Source organism: Solea solea, chromosome 17 (genome assembly GCF_958295425.1).
Source record: "Solea solea chromosome 17, fSolSol10.1, whole genome shotgun sequence".
Classification (NCBI taxonomy): Eukaryota; Metazoa; Chordata; class Actinopteri; order Pleuronectiformes; family Soleidae; genus Solea; species Solea solea.
This window is the reverse complement of record NC_081150.1, coordinates 16,581,979-16,608,661: the sequence shown is the minus strand read 5'-3', so window position 1 is coordinate 16,608,661 and position 26,683 is coordinate 16,581,979. Positions and strand designations below refer to the sequence as shown.

Below are 26,683 nucleotides of genomic sequence, written 5' to 3'. Positions count from 1 at the left end.
TGTGGACTCTCACAGCGGCGCGAGACATTCCTCATTGGTTTGCTGGAAATGCCAAAAATAGAACATGGGGCATACCTCAGTGATATAAAAAAACATTTCATTTCATACTTTATGTAAACATAGACACCATTACAGTCTCATTTGCAGGGAACCCACAGTGATTTATTCAGCAGATCAGGGAGTAAATGAGAATGTAATGACTTGGCTCAGTTTTTTTTTTTTGTTGAACATCACAGATAAATCTCACAGATAACACACATTTAATTAAGTTAAATTGCCTTATTGTAATGCTTTGTTTTTTTCTCTACAACTGACCCAAGACATTAAGATGTTATTTATGTCCACGCCACAGTTAATAGTCTATAAAATGACTTATTAAGCCTTTAATGTAAAGTGCTATTTGTATACGTGCTTTTATTAATGTTTTCATTAATAAAAGCACGTACATTACTCAGGTGAGTAATGATGAGTATAGCCTATAAAAAAACATCAGAGATGATGAATGGCAGTTTCCACTTGATCTCATTTCCACAAACACATTCATTTACTTGAATCCAAGACAGCTCTAATTAACTGTTTTGAAAATGTACTGATAGTAAGTGTAAATTAGACTGTTATAAGATTGCAGCCATAGTTTTCTTTCAGTGTATGGACAGTATGAAGCAAATCAATCTCAATTTACTAATATGTATGATTTACTGAGCAAGTGTTATACACTTTATGATCTTCTTCTTTAAATACTGTCCTTTTCGTTCTACATTCACTCACTACAACACTTTCAAAAACAAGGTTAGAGTTATCATTAAAAATGATATTAAACCCTTTATCTGTAGTTTGTCACAAAAAGAACAACCTGTTAATGGTCTAGTTATCATAAGCCTCTGAATTAGGGAGGCTTTTCATAAAAAGGCATACATTGGTGGTGTCATCTTTATCTTTAACACCACTGTGGTTGTGTACAGAGGTACAATTATTACAAAAACTGTCACTGGCCAAATGTCTCATCAGGTAAAAACACCTTAACAGACATTTAAAGTTGTGCGATCCTTTACAAGTTTTAAAAAAACACAAACACTTCAGTACGCGTGTGGACATGCATACACTATCGCAATTTAATTCACTCAAAGGCTAATGATGACCATTCTGGGATGCTTGACAGGCTCTCGTCCTAACAAGTGCTCTTGCTGTTCAAGTGTCTCTTGAAGAACTCCTGGACTCTTTCCCACAGGTCCAGCTGAGCATCGGAGTGGGCCTTTGGCTCGCCACCAAACACCACAGCACTCCCCACTGCCGCGTGGATGCCAGACGGACAGAAAGGCATGTAAGGGACCTCCAGGAAGTGTCCCGCTTTTGGATAAGTAACCACCTGAAAAGACTCTTTGCCGTGACGTCTCAGCGCTGCAGCGGCCTGTTTTGCAAATAACGCACTGTTCCAGTTGAGGTCATCTTCAGACGCGGCGAACAGGAACTGGCAGCTTGCACGTTCTATTGGAATCAAAGACGCCCTGTTCTTTTCCAAGGTAGCGTCTGGCAAGGCGTCGCGTAAACATAAAAGCCCAGAGTCTGTTTTTCTGATGTTCTCTATGACGGGGGGGAGTGGAGGTATGACGATGTCCTTATAGTGCAGTGGAATCATCACATTTGCATTGCAGCCATTAATGCAGACGGTTGCTGTGATCCCTGTGAGGAAGGACGACATGGACAAGGCCAGAGCACCACTGTGAGAGATTGATATGAGGCCAATTCTGGAGCCTTTAACCTGAAAAGACAGCACACATGTTAACAAGTCTCTTGTTCTCTGTTGCAAAATTCACAAAACTGTACTTTAATTTGTTATATTTCTAACAACTTTTACTCCATTACATTTCCTCTAACTGTCTCTGTTACTCGTTACTACCAAATGAAATCAGAAGAAGAAGAGTTGGTACTACGGTCTGTATTTTTAGAGCGCTTTCTAGTCATGATGAGCTGCTTTACACTATAGTTTTCACCCATTCACACGCTGTAACATGGCGCTAAGTGTCTTGCTCAAGGACACATATAGACTATCAGTGCCAGGAATTGAACCCACAGCCTTCCAGTTGAAAGACAACTCACCCTACCACTGAGTTACCATGGCCCAATCCTAACACCTCACCTTTTTAATACTTTTACTTCTAAAACTTAAGTACATTTTATATCAGAAAATTACTTTTGATACTTAAGTACAGTAAATGTCATATACTTTAAGACTTTTACTTAAGTAATATTATAAAAAAAAAAAGTGAAGTCAACTTCTACCAAATGCATTTTCTGGTAGGATACAATTATCCCTTATCCCGTATTTTATACAAGACTGGCACTCACTTCCTGGTGGTACTGTATATTTTATGTATTTTATTTGTATCGATATGTGAAGCACTTTGTGATTCCATATCTGTGAAAGGTGCTATATAAATTAAATGTACTTACTTATGCCTTTTTCATTTTAGGCCATGTTGAATCTCTCAGGGCAATTTAAATGTCTTTGATCGATAGCTCAATTTTTAATCATGCATAATGTGCATTTTGTGAAAATAAAAAATAATAATAAAACAAATTGTGAAAACTGCTTAAAACCAGAAAATGATTTAACTTCAAAAGTTATTCTGAAGAAAATGCTTAGTTTAAGTTACAGCCAATAGTTTTTTTCCATCAGAAGCCAGTAGATGGCATCATTAACTCATAATGTGAGTATAAGTATGATTATCTTTACTTTCAATCTTCAGTACTAACCTCTGGCTGGTTCCTCAGATATGTTACACCTTCCTCAAAGTACTCCAAATCCAGTTTTTTAGGGTTTTTTGGTAAATCCTGGTAGCCATAATAAGCCAGCGCCAAAACGACAAAACCTTTACTTGCCAGGAGGCTGGCTCTGGGTTCACTGAGACCTCCACCTAATGTGTACAAATCCACAATTCCAGGAAACGGACCCTTTCCTAAGGAAAAAAAGGTACACATGTGTAATGTTTAGTAAAAAATAATGTACATTTCTCAGCGCTCCCTCATGTTTATAAGAAAATAACCTGGTGGTATGAAGAGGACTCCTCGTATTCTGCCATCTTTAACCGGTACCCTCTTCATCCCTTCTGTCATGAAGTCTCTCTCGTTAGTTTCGGAGCTCAGCAGCGCACCGGTGTCTCCGCACACTACTGCTAACTCCAGCAGCATTGGGCTGAGGACATTTTTCTTGAGGAGTTTACTGTGTGGAGTGTCTGCAGCCATGCCCCAGAGCAGACCCATGGGCTCCACTCCGGTGTAACTCCCTCCCAGAGACGGTGCTTGGCAAACATCCACCTGGCCAGTTTGGTCTGCTTTGTACAGGGCAGAGGCCTTGAAAATCACCCCTCTGTCATCCACCAATCTGGATCTTAATTCTACTGGTTTGAATGGAGCAAGTCCCTCCACCTTTACTTGTACCACTTTATCAAAGAGACAGCGAACGCTGGGTAGAATCTTTAGCCGGATCTGTGAGCAAGCCATTTCACTTCTTCACCCAAAATAGCCTGTGTGTAAAATAAACATACATTTCCATAAGTTCTGGACAAGACTGACTAGGTTGTGTTCAGGACATCTATGACTGGACATCAAGTTAAAGTTCCCACAAAAAAAAAATCTCAAATTAGAGGCATAATAAAAACAAAATGTTCCACAATGTCTGGACAAGACTGACTAGTTTGTGTTATATGACTACTAGCATACTGGAAACCAGACATTTTTACAGCACAGATTTTTATTTATTTATTCTTAGCTTTTATTAGTCGATACATTTGAATAAATGAATCAATGAAAGTCTCACAAATTTCTATAAAACTGTATGGTAATTACTATGGTAAATACTCAAATGCAGAGCGCTCAGTGTTTTATTTTGAAAACCGGATGTCGAAATCCTTACAATTAATATTGATTCATCGGTTCACGGGCTTTTTTTTACCGTAATTGCCTTTGGAAGGAGGGCGTTAGAATTCAGCGGCAGATAGTTTGACCGCAGTTTGTATGTTGAGTGGATCCAGGAACAGTGTATCTAGGTGAAAGGTCAGGCAACACGGTTTTACCAAATGAATAAAAAAAAATCATCACTGCACATATCCAAAACGTGACAACAACCCGCGTTTAAGTTTTTCATTAGGTTTTGCTGGCTTTACGTTAGGATTGTGTAAGTTAACTTCAGCCAAACTAAATGAAGGTCAAAGTGTGTGTCATACTGTTAATGTCTGATAAAAATAGGACTAAAAGACGTACCTGAACAAACACTACTCACTCACTGGTGATGACGAGGAACCACACGAAGCGTTTAACAACAAGGAACTGGTTGGACGCAACCACTTTCACAAATAAGCGGGGGGGGGGGGCAGTTTCCACTATCGACAGAATGGTCGTTCAAGGTACATGTGGTTATTTCACATTTTCAGTACAGTGAATATGAAGTAGAATCGCCGGTCATAATATTTAAAAATGAGTCGAAAACATGGCCGAATGGTGAAACTATACATATGTAGGAAGGCGATGCCTCCACTAGATGTCACCATAGTCCTGTTCTCAAAGCAGCCATTTTGACACGAACGAGTACGTAAACATAGGTGGCGTTACGAACCACATTAATTAATACTCTTGGTGTGTAATAGCAGATAAACTCAAGGTTACATGTCAAAATGGCTGCTGTCACATGCTCATGAGAAAGCACAACATATTAAATAGTCAGTCTCATATGGGAAGCCATTTTAACAGTTAATAGCTAGTCAAAGATATACATAACTCAACTGTTCCTAGTAAAAAATAAATTACTATTACACACATAGGTGGCTGCCACTAAGGAATCAGATATTCTTCCTTTGTTTTAATACAAAGAATAAAACAAAATACATCCCATGTAAAATACAAGCATACAATTTTACACCATTCCTTTGTCTCCCCCAAGAAATTGTTATGTGTTATGTGCTTTTATTTTGAAGCCGAGCCTTGTGGTTTGGGGGCTTGACAGATTACTTGGAACCGCCCCTTTTAACGAGGTAGCCATGGAGACCGCGCGAGAGCGAGGCAGCTGGTAGCAAAGTCCTCGCAGCGAGTGGCGTTTCCGCTCTCACCTAAAATAAAGAGCTCGACGAGGAGGAAGGAGAAGGCGAGGACGGAGAACAACAGACGCGGCGCTGACAGAGCCCGACCACGGACGCGTTATATATATTTTGTCCCCTTGAGTAATTCTCGTTTGGGTGTGTCTCCTTTTATACCACCTTTAATGCCTCGAATGTGAACGGGAGAGAGGAGAGAGGATCGCTCCTAACCCTTACGTTGGTGAGTGTGTTTTGTTGATTTTTTTCCGTCGCTAGCTGAGCCACACATACGCCACTACGAGCTCTACTAACCCCTCTTTAGCTGTCCGTCTTCCTCCTCCGCTGTCTCTTATTGTCCATTACATATTTATAACAACCTAATAATATTTTTTTGCTAATGCTACGGCAGCTAATGAGAACAATGAGATGTCAATTTCCTGTTCGTCCACTTAGTTGTTAGTCGGGGGCTAACCCTAACGGCTGACAAATGTCACGGAATGTTCGCTTAAAAACGCTGTTTCTGTCTCTGACAGCTTTTGTCATTTTCGCTATATGGTACGTTTTAATTGCGGGCAGTGTCGTAGCTTGACAAAGTGTGAACACAAACGGTGTATTGGAGAAAAACCGGCTCCGTGTGCTAAGTCCGTACTCCCCCCCCCCCCCCCTGCCTGTAACATGTTGGTCATGTGAACAATAAACGTAGCGAGAGGTTAACTGCGGTTTACAGCCTCGTCGCATAATTTCTCGTACGTATTATTTGTGTCGTAATAACGTGACACCCAAGTGAAACCACGGCATCAGCGACTGTATATGAAGCTACACTAATGTCACTTTAGGTCTTTGTTTTTGTCCGTGGCTGTGTGTGTGTGTGTATTGGCAGCCCACTCCACTCTTTGTTTAAATAGCTCGCAGTACAGTTGCACGTGTCGGAGCGTGTGACTCCGCTTCGTTGCTGCTATGAAAATACAGTTGACCACGTTTGGGGTACAGTTTTAGGAACATGTCGATGAGTTTCTATGCGTAGGATTGGTGGACAATAATTCAATCACAGTTTGTATCTCAATAATGAAACGGCATGACTTTGCACAAAGTATATATACACTGGTACAAATTTCAAGAAGCAGCATTTTAACATTTATCTCCTTATGTCTAAATGCTCATACCACTTTTATGTATTGTATTCATTGTCTTTGTGTAGGGTTTGGAGTAAGTGCTAGTTTTTATATCACGTTTTAGGGCTGCAACTAACGATTATTTTCATCATCAAGTAATCATTTGGTCAGTGTTTACCTAACATTGAAATTATGTCTTGTTTTTTCAACAAAATCATTCAGTTTTATTGATTTTTTTGTTATATGGAGCAAAGAAACAATATATTTGTGTTTAAGAAGCTGGAAAAATCCGAAAGCTTGTTTTAATGCACTCAAACCGATAAATCAGTTATCAAAAATAGTTGCCGATTCATTTTGTAATCGATTGATCAAATCATCGTTGTAGCACTAATCTTCTTTAACAGTATATTTGTTTACATGTTATGTTTTATATTGTGTATTTTATCTCATTACATGTTGTTGTGGTAGTTTGAAAAGTGTCTAAAACTGTGTAACACTAATATTTTCCATTTTTGGGATCAGTAAAGTATGCCACATAATGTAACCTGAATGGAAATGCAGAAATAACACATTTAATGCTGCACAGATTCGGTGGACATGACTGAAATGTCGGCTTCTGTATTGTTACTGTACTGGAAAATAGTTCCTTCATATACATGGACTACTGAACTAACTCCCTATATTTACTCAGCAGCTGCAGATGTAAACACACAGATATGCATTTCCTTTCACTGACATTTATCATGGAAATTGTCAATATCAACGAATTTGGACCTTTTTTTGATGTTATAACATTGTTGTCCCTATCTACCAGCTCTATTTGAGGATTGCATTTTCCTTGGATAGTAATCTATTCCCTTGCTTTTGTTCCATGAAATTGTTTTTAGCTGAGTGCTGTTAGCTTGGCAAGATGTTGATGCATGTCATAGCAAAGGGCAAAGTAGTTCCAAGTGTGAGCTGTTGTTAAGCATCAAAAATACATTTAGTTAAGCCTTTCTAGGTCTAATGTTCCCTGTAAAAATAGTTTAATGTGCTTATGTAGAGATGTGACCAGTGTTTTCATGCTGTTCACCACATGTTGTTGAGTGCTGGGGTGGAGACAAATCTGCCTTCTTTCCCTCTTGATTTCCATTGTGGGAACCACACAGCACTGCAACCAGTTATGTCCATTAATTATTAATCAGTTATTGTTTTGTTTAATTGTCACACAATATCGTTGTGGTTATTAATTGCCTTGTTTCACCTGACTAATAGCCCAATAGCTTAATGATTCATTTCAATGTAAGGAACGAACAACAGCAAATGATCACATTTAAGAACATTTAATCAACCATTTGTTTGATTTCTCTTGAAAAATATTGCTTTTATTGCCAATTGGTTATCAAAATTGTCACCAAATAATCACCTGATCATTGCAGCCCTAGTGTTTTGTCCCCTTTTGTAGCTGTCTATTTCTGGTTATGCAGGATTATAGTTTTACTTTAAAAACTGATCATACAAGATGCTGTTTGCTCTGAGTCATTGATCCCCTTTGTCACTTAAACTCTAAACTTGTATTTTAGTTGGTGTGATGACATGCTTGCTTCTTTCATTTCCTGATGGTGTGATACTGTCACATCCTTGTGTTGATATATTATTTTGGGTGTTCAATAATACCATTTTTAAAGTGCTGCAATCACTCATCTGTTCAGAATGACTGGCTCGGCCTGACAGACTGCACATATGCTCTGGCTCTCACAGAGTAACTAGCACGCACTCACAATGTGCACTTTCATGGTTCTTGTTTTGATGGTTTTATAAGTTGCTGGTTCAGCATTTACAGGCGTTGTCTGTTTGACAGCATAGCCAAGAGAAAACATCTTGTGAGTGAAGATAAGAGCACCATTTGTCAAAGTTTCCCACATTTCACCGGTGTGAACATAACGTACCACTGTTTTCTATTATATTTATTGTTTCCTCTTATGCTGTGCCTCTCCTTATGCCATTTCTTCTTTATTTTCTGTCACTTTTGCATATGGGGTAATGCAGAGGGATGCTCAATCCCTCTGGGGCTTAACTCTACAAAATGCCTCACAACAAAGAGTCTTTTCTGTGCTGCCATGCAGAGCTCCATCTCTGGGCGCTCTCCGCAGGTCCAGACGGGCTTTAGCAGCAGGAGCAGTACTGGGGCCTATCGGGTGGAAATCTCCTCGGCTGTTCCTCTGGCACACTGAGCTCTCTCTGTTCCCGGACAGATGCCTGTGCTGCTGCTCTCCTTGGCTCCCTTTGCATTCCAGGAGCCCCGGGCAGCTGACAAACTGCAGTAACAGCCTGCTGGCTAGCTGCTTGTCTCACTGCTGTCTGAAGTGGATAGTTGCATATTTTTTTCCCCCTAAGTAGACAAAACGTACAAAGTATTTACGCAATCAACTGTTAATCTGACATACTTGTAAAATATGAGGTGCCATATAACAAGGGGTGGCAGCAACCAGTTTAGTTGGTTTGAAATTGCCTCACGTGCAGAATGTAGTGGAATGAGTGATTACATTGATCATGGTGTCCCATTAAGCTGCGTGCCCCTTTAGTGCTGACACCAAATCCTCGTGTGATTAGTTGTGCTCGTGCTGGTTGTGTTCTGCTAAACACTCTTTTGAAATGATTAAATGCTGGTCATTCAAACCTGACTATTAGCATTTTTTTTTTTTTTAAAAAGAAGAAGAGGAAGTTGTGGTGTACTGTGTGTGGGTTGGTGTGTCAGTCAGTAAAGTTAGCCAAGCGATAACTTCTGGTCGTTGCCTCTCTGTCTGTGTATTCACTTGATAAAGCTTCTGCTCTGTCCAACCACCCCATTATGGGCTGTAATTGAAAGTAAACATTATGTTATGGTAATGGCTTGCTTGTCACTGGTTTAGAAAGACTTTGTTATGACATTTATAGCTATTTAAACATCCACACTTTGATTGTACATAGTAATACAATGTCAATACATGCTAGAAATCGCGATTAGCTGATGTTCCTTGGCTATGTGCAGCTGTGGCCAGGAAGTGTTTATTTATGCGGTCTGACACAAAATGTTATTCCAGGAAACAGAAGCTTAATCTCTTCAAGTTTATAATAGCAACACATTCTTTAATGGAATATGTCTAGCTCAAAATCTCCACTGGTGTCTGACAGGAAACTCACAAAGTTGACTATTAAACGTGGAAGTATTTCTGTACCTTTGCTGTCAAGCTGATGCATGAATGCATGAACATACAATCAGCATATCATAATATCTGCAAAAAATCCCTTAGAGACCTGGTCTGTTTTGTTCCAACTAATTGAAATGCTGTGTCTTGTGATACCTTTGGCAAATAGTTTCTTCTTTCTCAGACATTCTTGAGTGAAAGCATTTAAGCTAATTCTGCTTTCGTTTTCACTTCGCAAACATGGTGGCCGTTCAATACTCTGCCCTCAGCTCTCTCCGGAGGTCAATTCTGCATTATTAATGCCATCCCAAGTGGTTATTTACATCCCCTCAACAAGTTCCTTTGAAGACAACACGTGTTCTATATTGTCTCGCACTTGACTTTCATTTTTTGTTCCTGGTTTTTCAAATAGAATTTAATGCAAAGCCTGTCTGTATTGCTGGCCTTATCTGAACTGCTCTGATCCCAACGTGGACAAACGAGAAAGCATCTATGGATCAAACGGCTGGCACAGGTCCTCTCTGTGTGTTTTTGAACGGCTGCCCTTTGGCTTAATGTAGCAACCAAACTGTCCAGCCAAAACTGACTTGCGTCACTCTCTCCCACTGGTCTGCACCGCATGCAGGTACGCTTCTGCGTCCCTGCTCTAGAGGACATAGGAAAGGTGGCAGGAAGCAGGTCGGGAGCCCTGCTGTATATGCATATTTACAACATTTACCAACACAGAGAACAAGTGAGGATTCCTGGGATTACCATGTATTGTTGTTTCTGGTCAGTGGTTCATTGTGAAAATTAAATTGTATTGCTTTGACCAATACCACGACCACTTAATAGTGTCTGTATCCATGTTGGAACCCAAATGATTTAGATTTTAAATGCACCACACCTGCTACAGATTCCTCTGTCATGTTAGAGCACCTAAAAACAGGTTCGGAAACAGTGCTGGCTCCGTTTTTAGTTTTCCATTTAAGGACGACTTTCATCTGCAGAATCTGAGACATTTGAGAGCAATGGCGCAGTCGCAATGACGCAGGCCCTTATCAGTCGCGATTGGACTATCGGCTGTGAACTTACCCAGCATGTAGCTATTTGCTCTGCTGTTTGCCAAAGTATAACTTTCCCTCAACCCAGCAGATCGTAAAAAAAAAAGGCAGTGCCAGTGGTCACGTGGTAGATCTGCAATCAAATTTGTGGCTGTCTAAAGTGCAGCCATGCCATTACTGTAGCCATTAGCTCAGCAGCCTTGTGTTACTGTAATGGGCTCTTCTGCGCTCTCAGTCAGCTCGTTCCCCGCCGAATATCGCTAACGCTATTTCATCCCAACATCCCTGAAAACGACAGCACCAATGCTGTGTGCACCTGCATCTCATTTTCTTAATGATGGTGTACATCTGGTGGTATCCCCCCAATCAACCAACAAACGCTTTGTGGATGTTAGTTACGTCGGTGTCAGGGTTGTGCAGAAAGAGATTAGTGTCCGTTTGCATTTGGCTAATATATTCTTTTCCTCCCACTGTTGCCGTTTAAAGGTGCGACACTCTACGCCTGGCTTTTGTCTACGGCCGTCCATCTGTTCTGGGAACATAGCATTTGATTTTACAGTAGCGTATTAGATATATTACATTTAGAGTCACCACTAACGCTGTCCTCACTGTGCATTTACGTAAGAAGAAAGTCGGGTTAAATGGAAAAAGATTGCCGTCTATTATAGGCTTTGCGAAGGAGCAAAGCACATTAGAGTGATATTATTGACTGGTGCTATTGATAAGAGACACTAGCATTTATCACCAGGGTATGCACTGTTTGTCCACATGAGCAGATGATAATACAGGATGTATTTGCGGCACCTAATGTTGTTATCTGTACATAATTTGTCCGTCAAACTTTGTTACAGATCTGTGGCATATGGCGGGGCAGCAACACCACTGAGCCGACTTGTGAAACAGCATCTGTTAACCATTCAGCTGTAAAATACTGTGCTCTCTTTGTCAACACTGTACAATGACTAGATTTAAGAAACGACTTCTTTAAAATGTGATCTTATTATTGCTACCACTCAAACCAAACAAATAATACATTTATAAAGTTTTTGATTTCTAATGATCTGGTGACACTAAAATGCTGTTATGTTGTTTTTTTTTTGGGGGGGGGGAGAAGTTGCTCTCCAGAGGTTTTGTAGACGTTGCATTTGTAATTACTACTTCATCAGCAGCAGCAGGGATCAGGTTTCCCTTTTACATCATCCATGGCGGAGTCTGAAAGCTGATTTATGTAGTTGGACTTTGTGGCAGAGACGTAAATTTAAGGGATTTGAGGGGAGATCAGAGCAACTCTCTTACCGCTGCTGCCACCGCTAGTGGTTTTCAAACGGGAGAGCTGGAAATTTCTCTCTTGGAGGTTGCTTAAATAGAAGGATGCAGTTCTGAGGAACTAACACACGAGAGAGGAAGTACACCGAGTCGTACATTTAATTATTTATTTTCAGCAAAACCAAATGCTAAATGATGGTTAGCATTCTTCGGCCACAGTTTTCTCCTCTCTTTGCTCTGCAGTTCTCACTGTTCCTCTCAGTTTCTCTGTGTTACTTTTGGTTACATAATCCTCAATGAATGTCAATAGTAATCTGTGTGCCCCCTCCCTCCATCTCTCTCCCTTCCTTTCTATGTGGCCCTGACAGGTTAAGCCGTAGAGGACTCGCTGGTCGCCGGAGGAAAAGATGTGCGATGGAATGGTAGCGTTTCAGACGAGAACCCTGTCCTCTTCCTCCTCTTCTTCCTCCACCTCCTCTCGAGCCCACAGGCTGGCTGCCTCCGCGCTTCTCCTCCTCTTCACCCTGCTCCCTCATGGTCACGCATCAGGTAGGACCCAGACACTCTCTCTCACCGTCTCTGCTTCCACACGATCCAAATCCTAAACCTCCTTCTTCACTCATCTCTTCTAAATTGGTTGAGGTTTTATTTTATTTTTTTTGCTCCTCTTCTTTAAGGTCACTTACATTCAATTGGCCTCCTCTATTCGAGTCAGCTGTGTTGCTCTCGGTCCCACTTACTCTGCGAATCCATTCATAGCCTTAACGAGTCACAACACTTTTCCTCCACTAAAAGAGAGACCATATTGTCTGTTGTCACGTTGCTGTCATAAGGTTTTATTCAGCCATGACCTTTGGTGTCCTCTGAGAACCTGTATCATTCTAGTCAGACCAGGTTTTTATTTCAACCTGAGATTCTGTGTTGGCACCAAAACTCAAAATAATATGTGCTGGCCTCTGTACTGTAGAGCTGACCAAGCTCTTGGAGTATAATTATTTTATCTTCAATTTTCTGCAAAATGAAAGTAATTTGACAAAGATTTTACAAACTGGGGGGGGTTAAGGTTTAACGTGAACATTGAAAGTAAGGCGCTATAATATACCTGTAAAGCAATCACTGCAGCACTTACGCAGCTTATGTCTTTTGATTCTTCTGAAGGAACACAGTTGCCGGTGCCTTGCACTCACTGAACTCCCTTCACTTGTGCCAGCTTTTATTTCACTTCAACCCTCCAATATTCCAGACCCTTCCCCCCACACAAACACACACACTACCTCCACACATACACTACCCAGATACACTGACACACACACACCCCACACACAGCTAGCTTGTGAAATGTGCCAGATGTCCTTGCCACAGAGAGCAGGCAGATTGTGTACGTAGGAATAAGTGTGTGTGCGTGTGCGTGTGCGTGTGCGTGTGTGTATGTAAGACTGAAACGGTTTCACAGTAAATGGAAGAATTTTTTTACAATTAGTTTTACCGTTTTAAGTTTTTGTTTATTAATAAGGCCGTGTTTGGTTACCCCATTTTGACAAATTTAGGGCAAATGCTCTCCAGCGTCAGCCTGCACCTGCATCACATAAACCGATGCTCGCTCAGAGTACAACACTGGTTTGTTTTGCTGTTATGACAACATTTATTTGATTCATCGATTATTAATCGATTACTAAATGAATCGTCAGCTACTTTGATAATGGATTAATTGAGTTGAGGTTTTTTTTTTAGTAGTTAAAACAAGTTTTCAGATTTTTCAGCTTCTATTTTCAGCAATATCTTCTGGTTTCTTTGTTCTATATAACAAAGAAATCATTAAAACTGAATCATTTGAGAAACACTGATCACCATTTTCTGACATGACAATCGCCATCATCCTCAAGTGAGGGAAACAACTGGAAAACACAGAGAGAGAGAGAGAGATGAGTGGATGGGCACCACTGCTAATCCCTAATGTATCTCCACTCTCGCTTTATCTTATGTAACACATTATTCCTGTTGAGCCCAGAGGGGCTGGTATCGTGCTCACGTTTTACAACACAAACACACACACACGCTCTGCCCTCAGATACAGAGGAACGTGTCCTTGAACGCCCAGTGCACATGCGATGTGGACTGTAATCTGCGTGTGTATGCGTTCAATCCCGTCTTTATGTTTATACACCACATACTTGAGTTAGAGAAAGTAAAACCCGATGTATACGTCTGCTCCTTATCCTTTTTGTCGTTACATCAAAAGGCAAACTCTGTGTTTACCTTGCTTGTGACAGTAAATACATTATGTAGGTACTAAATTACACCCAACCTCTCTCTACATTTACTAATCTTATCATCTTGTGAATTGAAACGCACCCATTTTATTTTGATTATTTCGTGTTCACCCGGATACTATCACCATCATTATATAATTAATGTAGTTATCGGTAATGTAATGGGAAATTCCACCCAAGTGAACTGACAGTATTATTACAGTGGTTATTTTTAAGGTGTTGCCATAGTTGTGTATTTTTAACTTCACTTCCTCATAGTTCACGAAGCGGTAATTGATCCTGACTCACAGTTCATTAGCTGTGGCTCTTCCAAATGTACCCCACATTGTATTTGTTCTCTTGTATTAAATGGAAATGAAGCTAGAATATATTGCCGGCACCGGTGAACGGTTTGTGAACGGTTTGTGCACAGGTTTCAAGGTCTCATTTTTGAGCCAGTTATTTCAATTTTTTTTTGTATTATTTCTTATCATTAAACGGTTATATTTTATTAGATTAAGGAGAAAAGAATTGGCCAAAAAAACTGGGAACAAGTATTGGCCATCGGCAAACACATTTTGATCAACCTTTTTAATTTAGAGTCATGTACGTCCTTCACAAAAGAACTAATGGAAAATGATAAAAAGATAAATTCAAACGTGGCTTACTGCTTCTTTGAATTAGATTCTCCTTTGAGTTCTGATCACTCTCTGAAAAGGGTTTTTGTTGTAGCTGAACACAAAGGATATCGTAGAACAATGTAAATGAGGCCCATGTAAACAAACAGCTGTTTTAATACATAAACAACCATGGCACAAATTGCCGTGCTTACAGCAAGAAAGTATGAAACAAGTTCCATAATTGGACAAATTCCCATAAGGTGATGTACTAATTTACAACCTTTTTAAAAGTCGTCACGTTATTAGTCCCTCTGTTCCCCAGCCTCTCTCTCTCCCTCCTGCTCACCATACATAATTCACATGTAGGTAATCCCTTGGTATGTTCCAGGGATGGAGATTGCTCTAGAACTTTTCATGAATATGAAATGTCATCACTGCTGACGGACCCATTGCAGACTGTGGCGCCACAGTGAGTGGCGTGAATAGAAACGGATACTAAAAAATATACTCTACAACATTTGCATATTACTGCAATTGCTCTACACACCAGGGACTAGACTACGGCACAGAGCAGCATCAAATCTGTGGGGGTTTATGTGACACGTTGGGTCTTTTGTGTGGGTTTTAGTCCTTTTGGAAAGTCAGCGTTTCAGTAATGGGAAATTAAATATGAAGACAGAATGATAGTCCATAAATGATGAGGCTCTCTTTAAGAAAGGAGAAGCTTTAAGCTCCTCAATTGTTATTGTTGTTGTGTGTGTTTTGTAGAAGGGTTGGGACAGCAGTTACGTAGTTACAAAACCTTTTGGAGACGAGGTTTTATTGTTGTTTAGCCGTTCAATGTAAACACGATAAGCAGCAGGGTATCCTCTGAGCTACTGTAAATGGCTCCCTCCAATTTGTGTTTGTGATTACTGCACGTGATTACATTTATGTTAATTATTCAGGACAATTTTCTAAAAGTAGCAACGTCGTAAATAAAAAACATCCTTTTGCTTTCATGCACAGTGCCAGTAAACACAAAGCAGCACCTCGGTGTTTGTGTACACCAAGGATAAATGGCAGCAGTCTTCAGGATTTCCAAGGCCCCAGTGCAAATATCACTTGTTTCATGTCTTTGTGTCGATCTGACATCCTCGTAATGTTGGTTGCATAGAGCTCAGTTTCTAATACGATGAAAGTTCTTCACAGTTGGCCTTTGTGGTGCATTTCAGAGGAAGTGTGACTAGACAGTGAGACAGAGTGAAGATGAGAAGTCGGCCTTTTTTCAGCGGCTTTTTCAGATGATCATATGTTTTTTGTTTTGGCTCCTACAGTGTTACATGTGTGGAGAGGAAAGGGACTGACTGTCCCCCTGGGTCCATTTGAGCACATACACAGTGTAGTGAAATCCATTGTCCTCTGAAGTTGAGTTAAAGCTGTACATGAAAGAGCCAGGGAGGACCAGAAGTCTCCCACAAACCAGCCTGCTGTGTGCTCTGTGAGGCGGTGACGTTTATGTATGTGTATGTGTGAGAACGGGAAATGGCTTTCCCTGAGTCTGGAAGAAAAGTGGAGTCATAGGGTAAAGAAAAGAGCAGAGGGAAAGGGGAGGGGAGCAAGTTCGAGAGCTGCCTTTCTAATTTCCTCTGAGATGTGTGTTTGTGTTTGACAATCGATTGTCTATTCTTGGCTGTAGTTGAATGCATTCTTTACAGCCTGACAAATGCCTTTTGTTGACAAGAGTCCATTGTTTTGGCATCTCGTATAACGGTGTGTAGGACCATCTCAAGGATACAAGGACATTTTCTTGAATGTCGAGTTGCTCAAGTAGAAATGGGCTTCTTCTCAAATGCCTTTTCTCTTTTAATAATAGAGGAAACGGTAGTGGGTTGCATAGCGTCACTGCTCTGACCACAGAGGAAAATATCTGAATCAGCCATGTCTTACTTTTGGCATCTTCCAACTGCTCTAGTCTTTGAAACTTGTTGCTTTTCTCTATCCTGAGGCTGGTGCTTTTTCTGAAGTCCGAGGCTGTGGGGCCTTTCCTTAGGCCTTATACACACAGAAAAGGAATTTTCCCTGTGTAATCTTTTTCTTTTTCATTTTTCATTCTTAAAAAGAAATGCCTTTATCCTCACAAAAGCCCCCAAATTGACTCTAAATGCCCTAGTACATACAGTATGCCAAGCCTGTATGTAACGCTAAAACAGAGGGAGACATTAAACATGCACATATGTACAAACCTTTTTCTTTTTTTAATGAAGCTTTATTTAAAGTAATGTATAAGTAAGTACAGTATACATTACACTGTAGACAATCAAAGCAGAAACAGAATCAACCAAGCCAGGGCGACTAAGCAAAGAAATAAAGCAAATAGACCAAACAATCTCCAAACACAAGAAGAGGAAGACAACAAAGAAGCAACAGCTAATGCAAGAGAGAGGTGGGACGATGGCATTTTTCTTGTAACAGATAAGCAATGTTGTTGTGACATAATGGACTTACAACTCCAAATATATATAAAAAGGTCAAAAAACCCATTAACATCTGGCTTCTTTTCTGCACTGGGAATGGATTCAATCAGCATCGACTCCCCGGTCACATAACTCTGCAATATCAGCCCTGACTGGAATCGACAACGGCGTTAATATGACACCTCTTTGAATGTGCTAATTTCTGCCTCTGCTACTTTATTTTGGCAGTGTTGGTGCAGATGCTTGCTCCTTTTCTGGCACGACACTGTGACCGGCATGCAATTCCTGCAACAATCTGAAAATCATTCAGTCGTTTGAAAGAAGGACTGGTCTCTGTGGTACTTTCTTCTGCTGACTCTTGTCTTTCCCACTGCTTATGCATCGGTTACGGAGCTTTCGTGACATGAACATGTCTCTCCAGGGGTAAAATAAACAGAAAGGCAAACTTCTCTGCTGGCAGTGATAAAGGAGTCATTTGCCTTTGTTAGTGGGTTTTCCCCCCCACATTAAAATAAAACCCTGCTCCTATACAGACTCTTTCTGTGTGTGTAAAACACTGTTATAAGGCATTTTTTCATTTTCTGACATTTGGAAAGTAGGAACAACATCATAAGCCAAATCACACACAGTTTGGCTCCTATAATGATCATCTTTTGATTACTCACGCAATACTTTTTCGATTATATTCAACGTGCCTCCTCAAAAACTCCACTGGCAAGGTTCGACGATTTTCAAAAACCTGCTGTCACCAACAAAACGGTGTGTGCCAGCACATTGTTGTTTTCCCAACCCTTCGCAGAAGGTTTGCTGGGTTTACAAACAGTGTGTCCCACCGTGAGGTAAACAATGGGTCCTGTGAAATTGACTGTCCCCTGTAGGCCTGTTAGCACGGCATGTTGCGGGCAAGAGTAAAGCTATACATTGGCTGCTAGCAACTTCTGAAATGTGAGAACAAAGGGGGGCTTTTAGGGCCAGTGACGGGAGCCACAGGCTAGACCACAGCAAACTGCAGTTCCACTAGATCACCAGTCTGCAATTAGGACTGCTAACTCACTGTGTGTGTGTGTGTGGGGATATATTTAGCTAAACACAGAACCCTTTTTTCTGTGATGTCTTTGTTTTCCTCCCTATTCTCCACCCCTCTCGCTCCATCACTCTCTCTTCTGTCTGTTACTTTAAGGCTTCGGCCATTATCCAGGTGAGCGCTGAGGCCATTAGCAGCAGTCTGTTTAAATCAACCGGCCTTTCTCTTTCATTACCCCACTGAGCCGCCACTCTCTGCTCTCACCTCGTGTCATTTAGCTGCTTTCCCAACCAATCGAGCCCCAGAGCTAAACCTTTTTATGGCTCACCTGACAAATAAATACTCTGTGGAAACAGATGCTGCAGTGCAGACAGGCAACGTAACACCCATTTCATTCACTTTAAACAAGTCCACCAGACAGTCCCATTACTTTGTCAAGATCCCAGATGGCCCGGATTGTAAACATCACTCCACACCTGCCTGCAACCGCGACAACACCACCTAATGTGATATGGATGTTTTGACACTTGATGTTTCTTTCTTTGGGTGCTTTTCTTTTATGTTTTCATGTAATGCATCTAGCGGAGTGTTTGAGCACCGTATGTAGAAATAAGTCACAACAATGGTGAAAAATAAGAACAGGGATTTATTTTATTATACTTCAAAGGAGAAACTGAAAGTAACTGTTAACAGCTGATAGTCGGGTTGCAAGTGATAAGAACCAACCAGGAAGCAAATGCTGGTAACTTTGCCATAATCTCCAAAGGTCTATGTTTCCTTCTGTACACAAATGGATCCAGCAACGTTTTAAAACGTCTGTGGGGTTTTGAAAAGCTGGAGTAGTGTGGATGGCAGGCATGTCTGTAGCCCTCCTCTCTCTGACCACATACTGATAAGTCTCCACTGACGATGTGGTGCTGTATCCTCAAGGTTAATGAATGTCAAAGCAGGGAGTGGAGGCACTGGCAGCACATTTCACTCCACCATGATACCGTTCAAAGTGAGATAACGTGCATTGACGACCACACTCGTTTTGGTCGTCTTTCATGCTAATGCTTTAAGTGTAACGATGTCATCATTATTAGCAGCACCGTGTCACTTTGTGACTACTCAAAGCTTTGTTTTTGGGCCCATCTCCAGAACCTGAGGGTTATTGTGAAGCCACATTAAGGCTGGGGAGAAGAGAGGCAGTCTGCGGATTGTTCTCCAGTGAAATGTGTGTAGTTGAACCAGCAGGCAGTCATAATGATTTCCAAAGGGCCTCATCTGAGGGACCAGCCTGCTGAGTAGAGGACATATCTGACTAATGAGCTGCTAAATTTATCCCCCAGTCTCTCCTGTCTTTTGTTGCTTCTGGTTCTGTTCTTTCTGTCTTATTTTCATTTCTTTTTCAATCTCTGTGCTTTCTTATTTTCTATTTTTTGACTTTACATTATCAAGCAGTCACCTCAGAATCTCGCCAAAGTATGTACATATTCATGCGTTTCTTTCTTCAAATTTCCTCTTTTCACTTTCTATGTTATTTTCTTCCTGTCTCGTCTTGTTTCCCCTTCTCTTCTGACTTTGATGTGTGTTTTTCGGGGCCTCTGAAACAGTGTGGGCTGATTTCTTCGTCACACCGTTAGTCAACATCAGCATCATGTTGAAACATGTCCCATCGCTTAAGCAGAACACAGCATCCTACACACATGCTGGATTTGCCAATGGTTGAAAACAGCCACATGGTGCCAGACTATGAGCAACTCTGAATCATGACACTGGTATAGCATGAATGATTGTCTATACAAGAGTGCAGCAGGGTAAAAAAAAAAAAGAGTGACATTTCTTTGACAGGATGAGGGCTTTTACCCTTTTCCCAAAATATCTGCAGAGAAATGTTAGACTGTAAACGGATTGTTTGAGCAAACGCACAGAAAACCACAATTTAATTTAAGAAAAGTCAAGTTATTTGCTGAGGTAAGTGACAGGGCTGCACTTTTATAGCTGCTTCACAATAAAGCCTTATATTGGTTTGCCAGTGAACGACTTTCGGTATGAAGCAGCAAAACATTTTTTTAATCACAACAGCACTTTCTTGTTAGCTCCCAGGGTGTTTATCAGTTTATTACTGTAGCCGCTTTTGAAATTCTGTCAGTTGGCATTATTATCAGCTTCTGCATCGGAGTGCACAGGGTAAATGCCCATGCGCGAACATGCCACAGCTGTATGTATAGAGGCAGTAGAAGTAGGGCAGTATTGCACCACATCATGCAGTTACACAAGCATGGTCCATATCAGCGGTGGAAGCAAAATAAAGCAAAGAGCGCTTGATTTGACAAACTTGCTGATACTGAGGGAAAGGGCTGGGTTGTCTTGTCATACTTGTGCGGCTTGTTGTCATGGGCGGACGTGGTGTGCAGCTGTTTCTCCTTAACCGAGCACATTTCTGCACATCTGCCGTCGTCTTTTGGAAGCCGTCTCCAGTTCAGCAGATGCTTAATAGAGATCGTACGTAAGGGTGGGGATGACACGCACATTATTTCATCATTCTCAGCTGATCGTCCTCCAGAGAGAAGTCGGGCCATATAGTCGGATTCACAACAGCAGCCTCAAAAGTTACAGATAAAGTGCCTTCCTTTAAAAGATGCCTCAGTATTGTGCTTTGTTGCTGATTTTCACACCTGAGCCTGAGTCCACAGTGAAAACATTGCATCCCTATTTTTGTTTGTATTCTTATTTCAATGGCCTAGAGGCCAGATTATACCCTGAGTAGGTTGCACATACCTTGGCTTCATTTTCTTGCCTGCAGGATGTCCTATTTAGCTCTTGAATATATCCTGTTTGTTTCTCATTGTGTTGTGTTTTTCTTTCTGCTCTGACCTCGTCCCTCCCCTCAGACCCTCCTGTCCATTAGATGGGAGTTTCGAGACGTCCGGTGGCCAGTTGGCTAATCTCCATTCTAATGCCCTCTGTCCTTATTACGTCATCTGTAAACAGCTCTGTGTAACAAACAGCAGCCAAATAGTGAAGGTCTTTGTGAAGGTATCACTGAAGTCCATTTGGATAATTGTGTCAGGATTTATGGAAAGCGTGCATGTCTCTGTGTGTGTTATCCATATTAATTTTCATCTGTGTACTGTATACAATGTATTTGTGCAGGAGAGATAGATTCATATTTTCGGTTTGAGTGTATGTACAGTAAATACCAGATTGTTCAGACAGCTTGGGTTTGTGTGTGAGTGCGGTCACACCTGTTGTGCTGTTTTCTACTATAGATGTCAGTTTGATTTGAGTCACAAACGTCACACATTTAAAAATAACTTCAAACTTCTTACTGCCGCCTGTCGTGTTTGAGTTAGAGTTCTTTTCCACTATCTTTACTTCAGTAACTACCTTTTTTGTATATTTTGTTGCGTAAGTTACTGGGCACTATGAGTAACTTTCCTCTTCATGAGTCCCACCCAATGTTTGAATAATGACAAAGGTTTATGTCTCCGTTTTTTGCTTTGGTGGACGTCCTGCCAGGAATATAAACTGTACTTTGTATCTTCCTTGTGATGATAAACAGTAGTTTGTTAGAAACGCTGCCATTGGAATTTGTACTGACAACATCTCTGGGTTCTAGTATTTATTGACTTAAGCAAACCTTGAGTTTCCTTGAGGTTATTTTATTGTACAAAAAAAGTTATACAAAATGTAATCTCTTCATTTGAATAGAGCATTGTACACTAATGATTCATGGCCGACAAGGCTGTTTGTCCAACTCGGCTTATCATGGATCACTTGGTATTTTTCAACAGGCAGGTGGATAGTTGCCCAGGAGCTTGATATATTTTCTTGGGAATATTTTGAGCCTTCGAGGAACTGCAAAGGCAGTAGGGCAAAAGCAGGGCAGATTACGATTTGGCCAATGAACCCAGTCCTGGCACAGTCGTGTTTATTCCTAAAAGAAGGATTCACAGTTGGCTGCTGTTATGCTGAGAGCTCCTGCCTTCCTAAAAACCTATAAAAACTTTTTTGGATATGTTTTTTGACGGTCCAATTGGCCACCAATAGGCAAATAATGGGACACCTGGCACTAACAGCAAATGACCAACTCAGCAGAGCAGGCTGCAAGTGTTAAATTGGCGACTGATGCTTGCTACCATTTGTTCACTCTCTGTGGGGCTTGCATGAGCAGTTGCTCTGTCAGGCTGGTGTCGTTCGTGATGGACATCAGCCTGTAAATGGCCGCACTGGTGAATCATCGGACATGTCATTTAAAATGTGGGGCACAATTGCCCTCAATGCTTTTTTTAATGCTTTGAAGAATGATACATCACCACAAGTCTGTATTCCTTTGTGTTAACGAAACAAGAATGAGTTCCTCCTGCTCTCTGCAGTATGACTGCTCCATTTCTTTTTGCCATTGTGTCGTCTGTGGTACAGTATGTGCTGCGCTGTTGCGGTGAACTTGTTCACCAAACAACCAAGGCGTGACGATAAAGATAAACTGGCCAGGAAAAAAAAAAACAGCCAGCTGCAGAGTAAGTTTGTCATACTGCAGTTTTTCAAAATTTCCATTCTATTACAGCTCTCGACAGACTTAATACCGCCCTCGGCAGTGGCCCTGGTGCTACCAGTTCATCATCGTGTCAGCTCTGGTAAGCAGGGTTGGGATTATCTCCCTAACTTTCACCTTCAACAAATGTCCCAGCTCATCGCTGATGTCTCGGCTGGCTGGCAGGCTCGCCCTGCTGTAACACGATCGGCGCACAGTTGCATTGACAGTTTTGTGTGTGCGGTGGGAGTTTTATGTACGTGTGTGTCTGAACACATGCACGTGTGTGTAGGAGGGGTCCCACACACTCTTTTGTTTTCCTCTGAAAGCTGAGAAGAAGGAATGTCTGCCTCCCAGCTGTCCTCTGGAGTAAAGGGTGATAGAGGAGAAAGGGGGGAGCTCACTGTTTGCGTCCGCTAACATCCACCCATCTGTTAAATCCTAGGGGTTGAAGAGAGGGTCAAACAATGGTTTCACCCCCCTGCCCTCGCCCACTATGGCTTCTCATGCATATTTAACCCTTCAAATGCAAAGTTGTCTGTTGTGCTGTTTGGAGGCATGCTGCTTAAATCTGTCACTGTGCCCCAACCCTCAATGAGCCAGGACAATGGGGTGTAATGGCAGCACACGTGGCTTGCTAAATGCATTGTAACAGCAGGGGATGACCGAGTCGGGAAGGGGAGGATGTTTCTCCTTCTTTGGAGACCTCCATCACCATGGGCGTATGCAGTATGTGTTTTTCCTGTGTTGCAGCTGCAGGAAGAGATGTAACAAGTGGTCAGCTGTGGTCTCTGCTCTTCTTGGAAGCGCACAGCGTTTGAACTCCATGTTATTGTGTCAAATTCACTGTTTACTAGATGTGGTGCTGTTAGCCTTGGCACCACCGCACAGCGCGGACATCATGATGATGATGATGATGACGTGAGTGCCCACTGTTCTGTCTGCCACTCAGATCCATTCTCCGTGCCCCTCACCATTCACACACAGGTGTAGGTTGTCAGTGAGTAACACAAACCTGCTGTTTACAAAGGCCCCCACTGGGACACTTGCAGCCTACACTTTGCAGAGTGAATTAACTGTCTGTATCTGTATGTTCTCTGGCTTTCATATAAACGTGACGGCACCTCTTCCCACTGCCTCGCTGTTCTCCGTCCTCCGTGTTTATTCATCCCTTGTAGACCCCTCCACCTTCTCTCAGAGGTCCCGGAGAAGAAACAGCAGCACTTTTGTTTATGAAAAATGTGTTGTGTGCTTTACAGTTTTCGCTTGGTTCTATGTTCTTTTTGTCCACCGCGTTTTTTCTCCCCCCACCTCCTCTGTCTTTCCCATAACCTTTCCCCTCGTTCAGCAAGAAGTGCCTTGGTTCTCTTTTCTGCCTTTCTTTCTGGATCAGCTCTCAGCAAGTTACAAGCAGAGAGAGAGAGAGAGAGAATATGAAAGCAGATATTTCTGTGCGTATCAGTGTTACTGAATAACAACCTCTAAGCCGCTCGCAGTGGAACATGATACTGCTAGTATCACTCTCCCAGAGATGAAGAGTCCCATGTTACGGTACTGTGTCTTTCACCCAGGTCAGTGCATGGAGTCATGTCACCTCACACTCTTGTGTACCGTTTGAAGTGTCTCTCACTGAAAAGTCACCTCTGGCATTTATGTGTATGAACGAAAGAAAGTCCAGAAAAGATTCTCACAAAATCATTGTCCGCGTCTAGAGTCTGCATCGTTTCCCGAACTTTAAATCTTTTCAAAAACGTTCTGGGGGTCACTGGGTTTATTTGTCAGACCCTGTGTATATTTATGAATTATTTTAATATTATATATAACCTTAAATCTCTCAGTTGTGCTACCCAATAGCTGTTGAATGTAGTGGCAACAGATGACTTTCGTTTCATGCGTGACATTGTTTCGCTGTGTCATAACAGACACCACGTGGACGCGATGCAATGTAATGGTGATTAGAGAGACAGGTTTTACAGGTTTTAACATCATTAAGTTAAGTTTAAGACAAAAAGTTTTGTTCAAACAGAATCTGTTATAAATTTAGCTATTTTCTGGCTCCTAGCTATTCATTTAATGTTGTGTTTACAAGAACATATTTGTATATTTTTTTGTTTTTTTTGTTGTGGCAGAGTGTCGGGTGTCTCATAAGGGCAAATATTCTATCAGAAGCAAAATAAAACAAGGGGCTTTCGTTGTCTTCCCACTATCCATCTTCCTCTCTCTTTCTAGCTCTATCCCACCATGGACCCCGCTGTGCTGTGCTGTACTGCACTCTAATAACAACAGCTTGGCCCAAAATCCCATAGATTAGTTTAAGAGAGCGGGGGAAAAATTAAAAAAAAACTAACCCTCCCAAAAAAATGACACCAATGTCTTCAAAAACAACAACAACGTCATCAACAAAGGACTTGGAGAGAGGCCAACAAAGGAACAGTAAAACATATTTACCAGGCCAAAGAGAGCATCATCATCATCACCATCATCCCCTCAGTTTTAAGCTTAATCCAACACACAACCCCCACTTAAGCATATATTCAAGCACTCAAATTCCCCTGCTCCTCAAAACACTCATGTGCGCACAGTGGGAAACACACCCGACTTTATAGCCCATTGTTCTTTGGAGCGACCAAACAGCTGGTTTCAGAAGTCATCACTATCAGATCTGCTCCAGAGCGCTCGCAGCTTGTAATAGCGGATAATTAGAAATTTTTAATTTGCCTGGGCAAAAAGGGCTCAAACCCTCGACGTCTTCATCGCCCACCACTGTTATCCTCAACCCAGCCCCCCCCAGCTCTGAGTCTCATCAGTAACAGATGGGGAAAGGGGGGATATTCACAGCCAGACAGACACTTCAGAGTAAGGCAGCGGATTTATTGCACCCCCATGGCTTGAAGCTCCTCCACCACATCCTTAAGGTGCTCTATGTGCAATCAAACCATAGGGCTTCTCCGTCTTATCCTGGCCCAGTTCTCCCACCACAACACAACAAGCATGGCTCCTACCTTGTTTTTTAAATCGTTGAACAGCTTACATTTGTTTTCCCAGTAGATTTCTAATTCTTAATCCAGTTTATATGTCCACTTTCTTTAACTCAATATGTCAAATGCCTAAGCTCAGTGGAGTCAAATGTGGGTTTATCTTTAAACAAATTTACAAATGTGGGGGATATTTCTTTTTTAATTAAAGTATATTTTTCTTGCCGATTTGTTTATTTTAGATTTCACAAGGCTCCTGTGACTCAGTTTCTGTCATTGTTGTCGACATTTCTCTAAAACTCCCTCTCTTGAGCTAACTCTTACCATCAGACTAGTGGGAGAACAGCTTGTGTTTAACTGTGACTCATTCCCTTCCTCATAAGCACAAAACATGGTGTGCTGAAATCAACTCTGGCATTGCTTCCTGCTTTGATCACTTCTTCACTTAGTTTTTTCAAAGCCAGTATTCCATGTGGGTTGAAATGGTGAAGGGGAAAAGCGGGAGATACTGTAGGTAGCAAGGTTATCTACATCTTCACCACTCTCCACCATCTCTTTTTGTCGACCCAGGCGTTCATTCTTTAATGTTAGCAGTCTCTTCGTTTGTGCTCGCCCAACCCACAGTGTGGTATGTGCTGTCGCAGCCTGCTGCCTCCTCTTCCTTGTACAGAGAGCCTCACCCTAGCACACACAACTATCGGTTAACTTGCTAAGACATGTCCCTGGACCACAGTGTTCCACGATGGTTACAGTTTCCCTCTCCCCCTCTCTCTCTCTCGCTCTCTCTTCTTATTCCCTTCCCCCTCTTTTTTTCCCTGTCAGTCAATTTTTTTTTTTGTCAGTGTTGTTTTTTTTACTCGATTCACTCGTGGTATTTTTAGCTAAGGTCAATTATTTGAAGCACATATTTGTCTTACATTCTTTTTTTAGACGGGTATAAGAATGAGTATGTCTTTGTTTTCTGCACAGCTTTTTTTGTTATTCTTTGGTCCATAAAATGGCAGAAAACATTATGCCCGTCTTAAATGTCTTGTCTTGTCCACAAACCAAAGTAAATCAGGTTTAATGATTTCTTTCTTTGTTTTAAGGAGCAAAGAAACCTGAAAATATTCACATTTAAGAAGCTGAAAAGCTGTTCAGTCAAGCGAAGTGACTGCTCTAGCGCGATTAGCCCCTTCAACTG

At 41.5% G+C, this 26,683-nt stretch overlaps 2 protein-coding genes across 4 annotated transcripts in view; one reads left to right on the top strand and one right to left on the bottom strand.

Annotated features, from left to right (window-relative positions):
- Positions 1 to 140: 140 nt before the first annotated feature.
- On the bottom strand, positions 141 to 4,461 carry acot20 (acyl-CoA thioesterase 20). 3 transcript variants are annotated; one of them, XM_058613608.1, is made up of 5 exons: positions 4,261 to 4,461; positions 3,953 to 4,042; positions 3,045 to 3,524; positions 2,755 to 2,957; positions 141 to 1,759 (listed from the first exon to the last, which is right to left on the bottom strand). In XM_058613608.1, exons 3-5 carry the CDS (start codon positions 3,499 to 3,501, stop codon positions 1,169 to 1,171), a joined length of 1,251 nt encoding a protein of 416 aa, XP_058469591.1. In that variant the 5' UTR covers positions 3,502 to 3,524; positions 3,953 to 4,042; positions 4,261 to 4,461; the 3' UTR covers positions 141 to 1,168. The 3 variants fall into 3 exon arrangements, with proteins under 3 accessions (XP_058469591.1, XP_058469590.1, XP_058469592.1); XM_058613607.1 differs by lacking the exon at positions 3,953 to 4,042; XM_058613609.1 differs by lacking the exon at positions 4,261 to 4,461 and having other exon boundaries at positions 3,914 to 4,222.
- A 587-nt stretch (positions 4,462 to 5,048) lies between these two features.
- Positions 5,049 to 26,683, top strand: part of susd6 (sushi domain containing 6) — a 32,369-nt gene continuing 10,734 nt past the window's right edge. The window contains exons 1-2 of the mRNA XM_058613598.1: positions 5,049 to 5,310; positions 12,026 to 12,206. Coding sequence (XP_058469581.1) covers positions 12,065 to 12,206 — 142 coding nt within the window. The 5' untranslated portion in view covers positions 5,049 to 5,310; positions 12,026 to 12,064. The remainder of the gene's footprint in view (positions 5,311 to 12,025; positions 12,207 to 26,683) is intronic.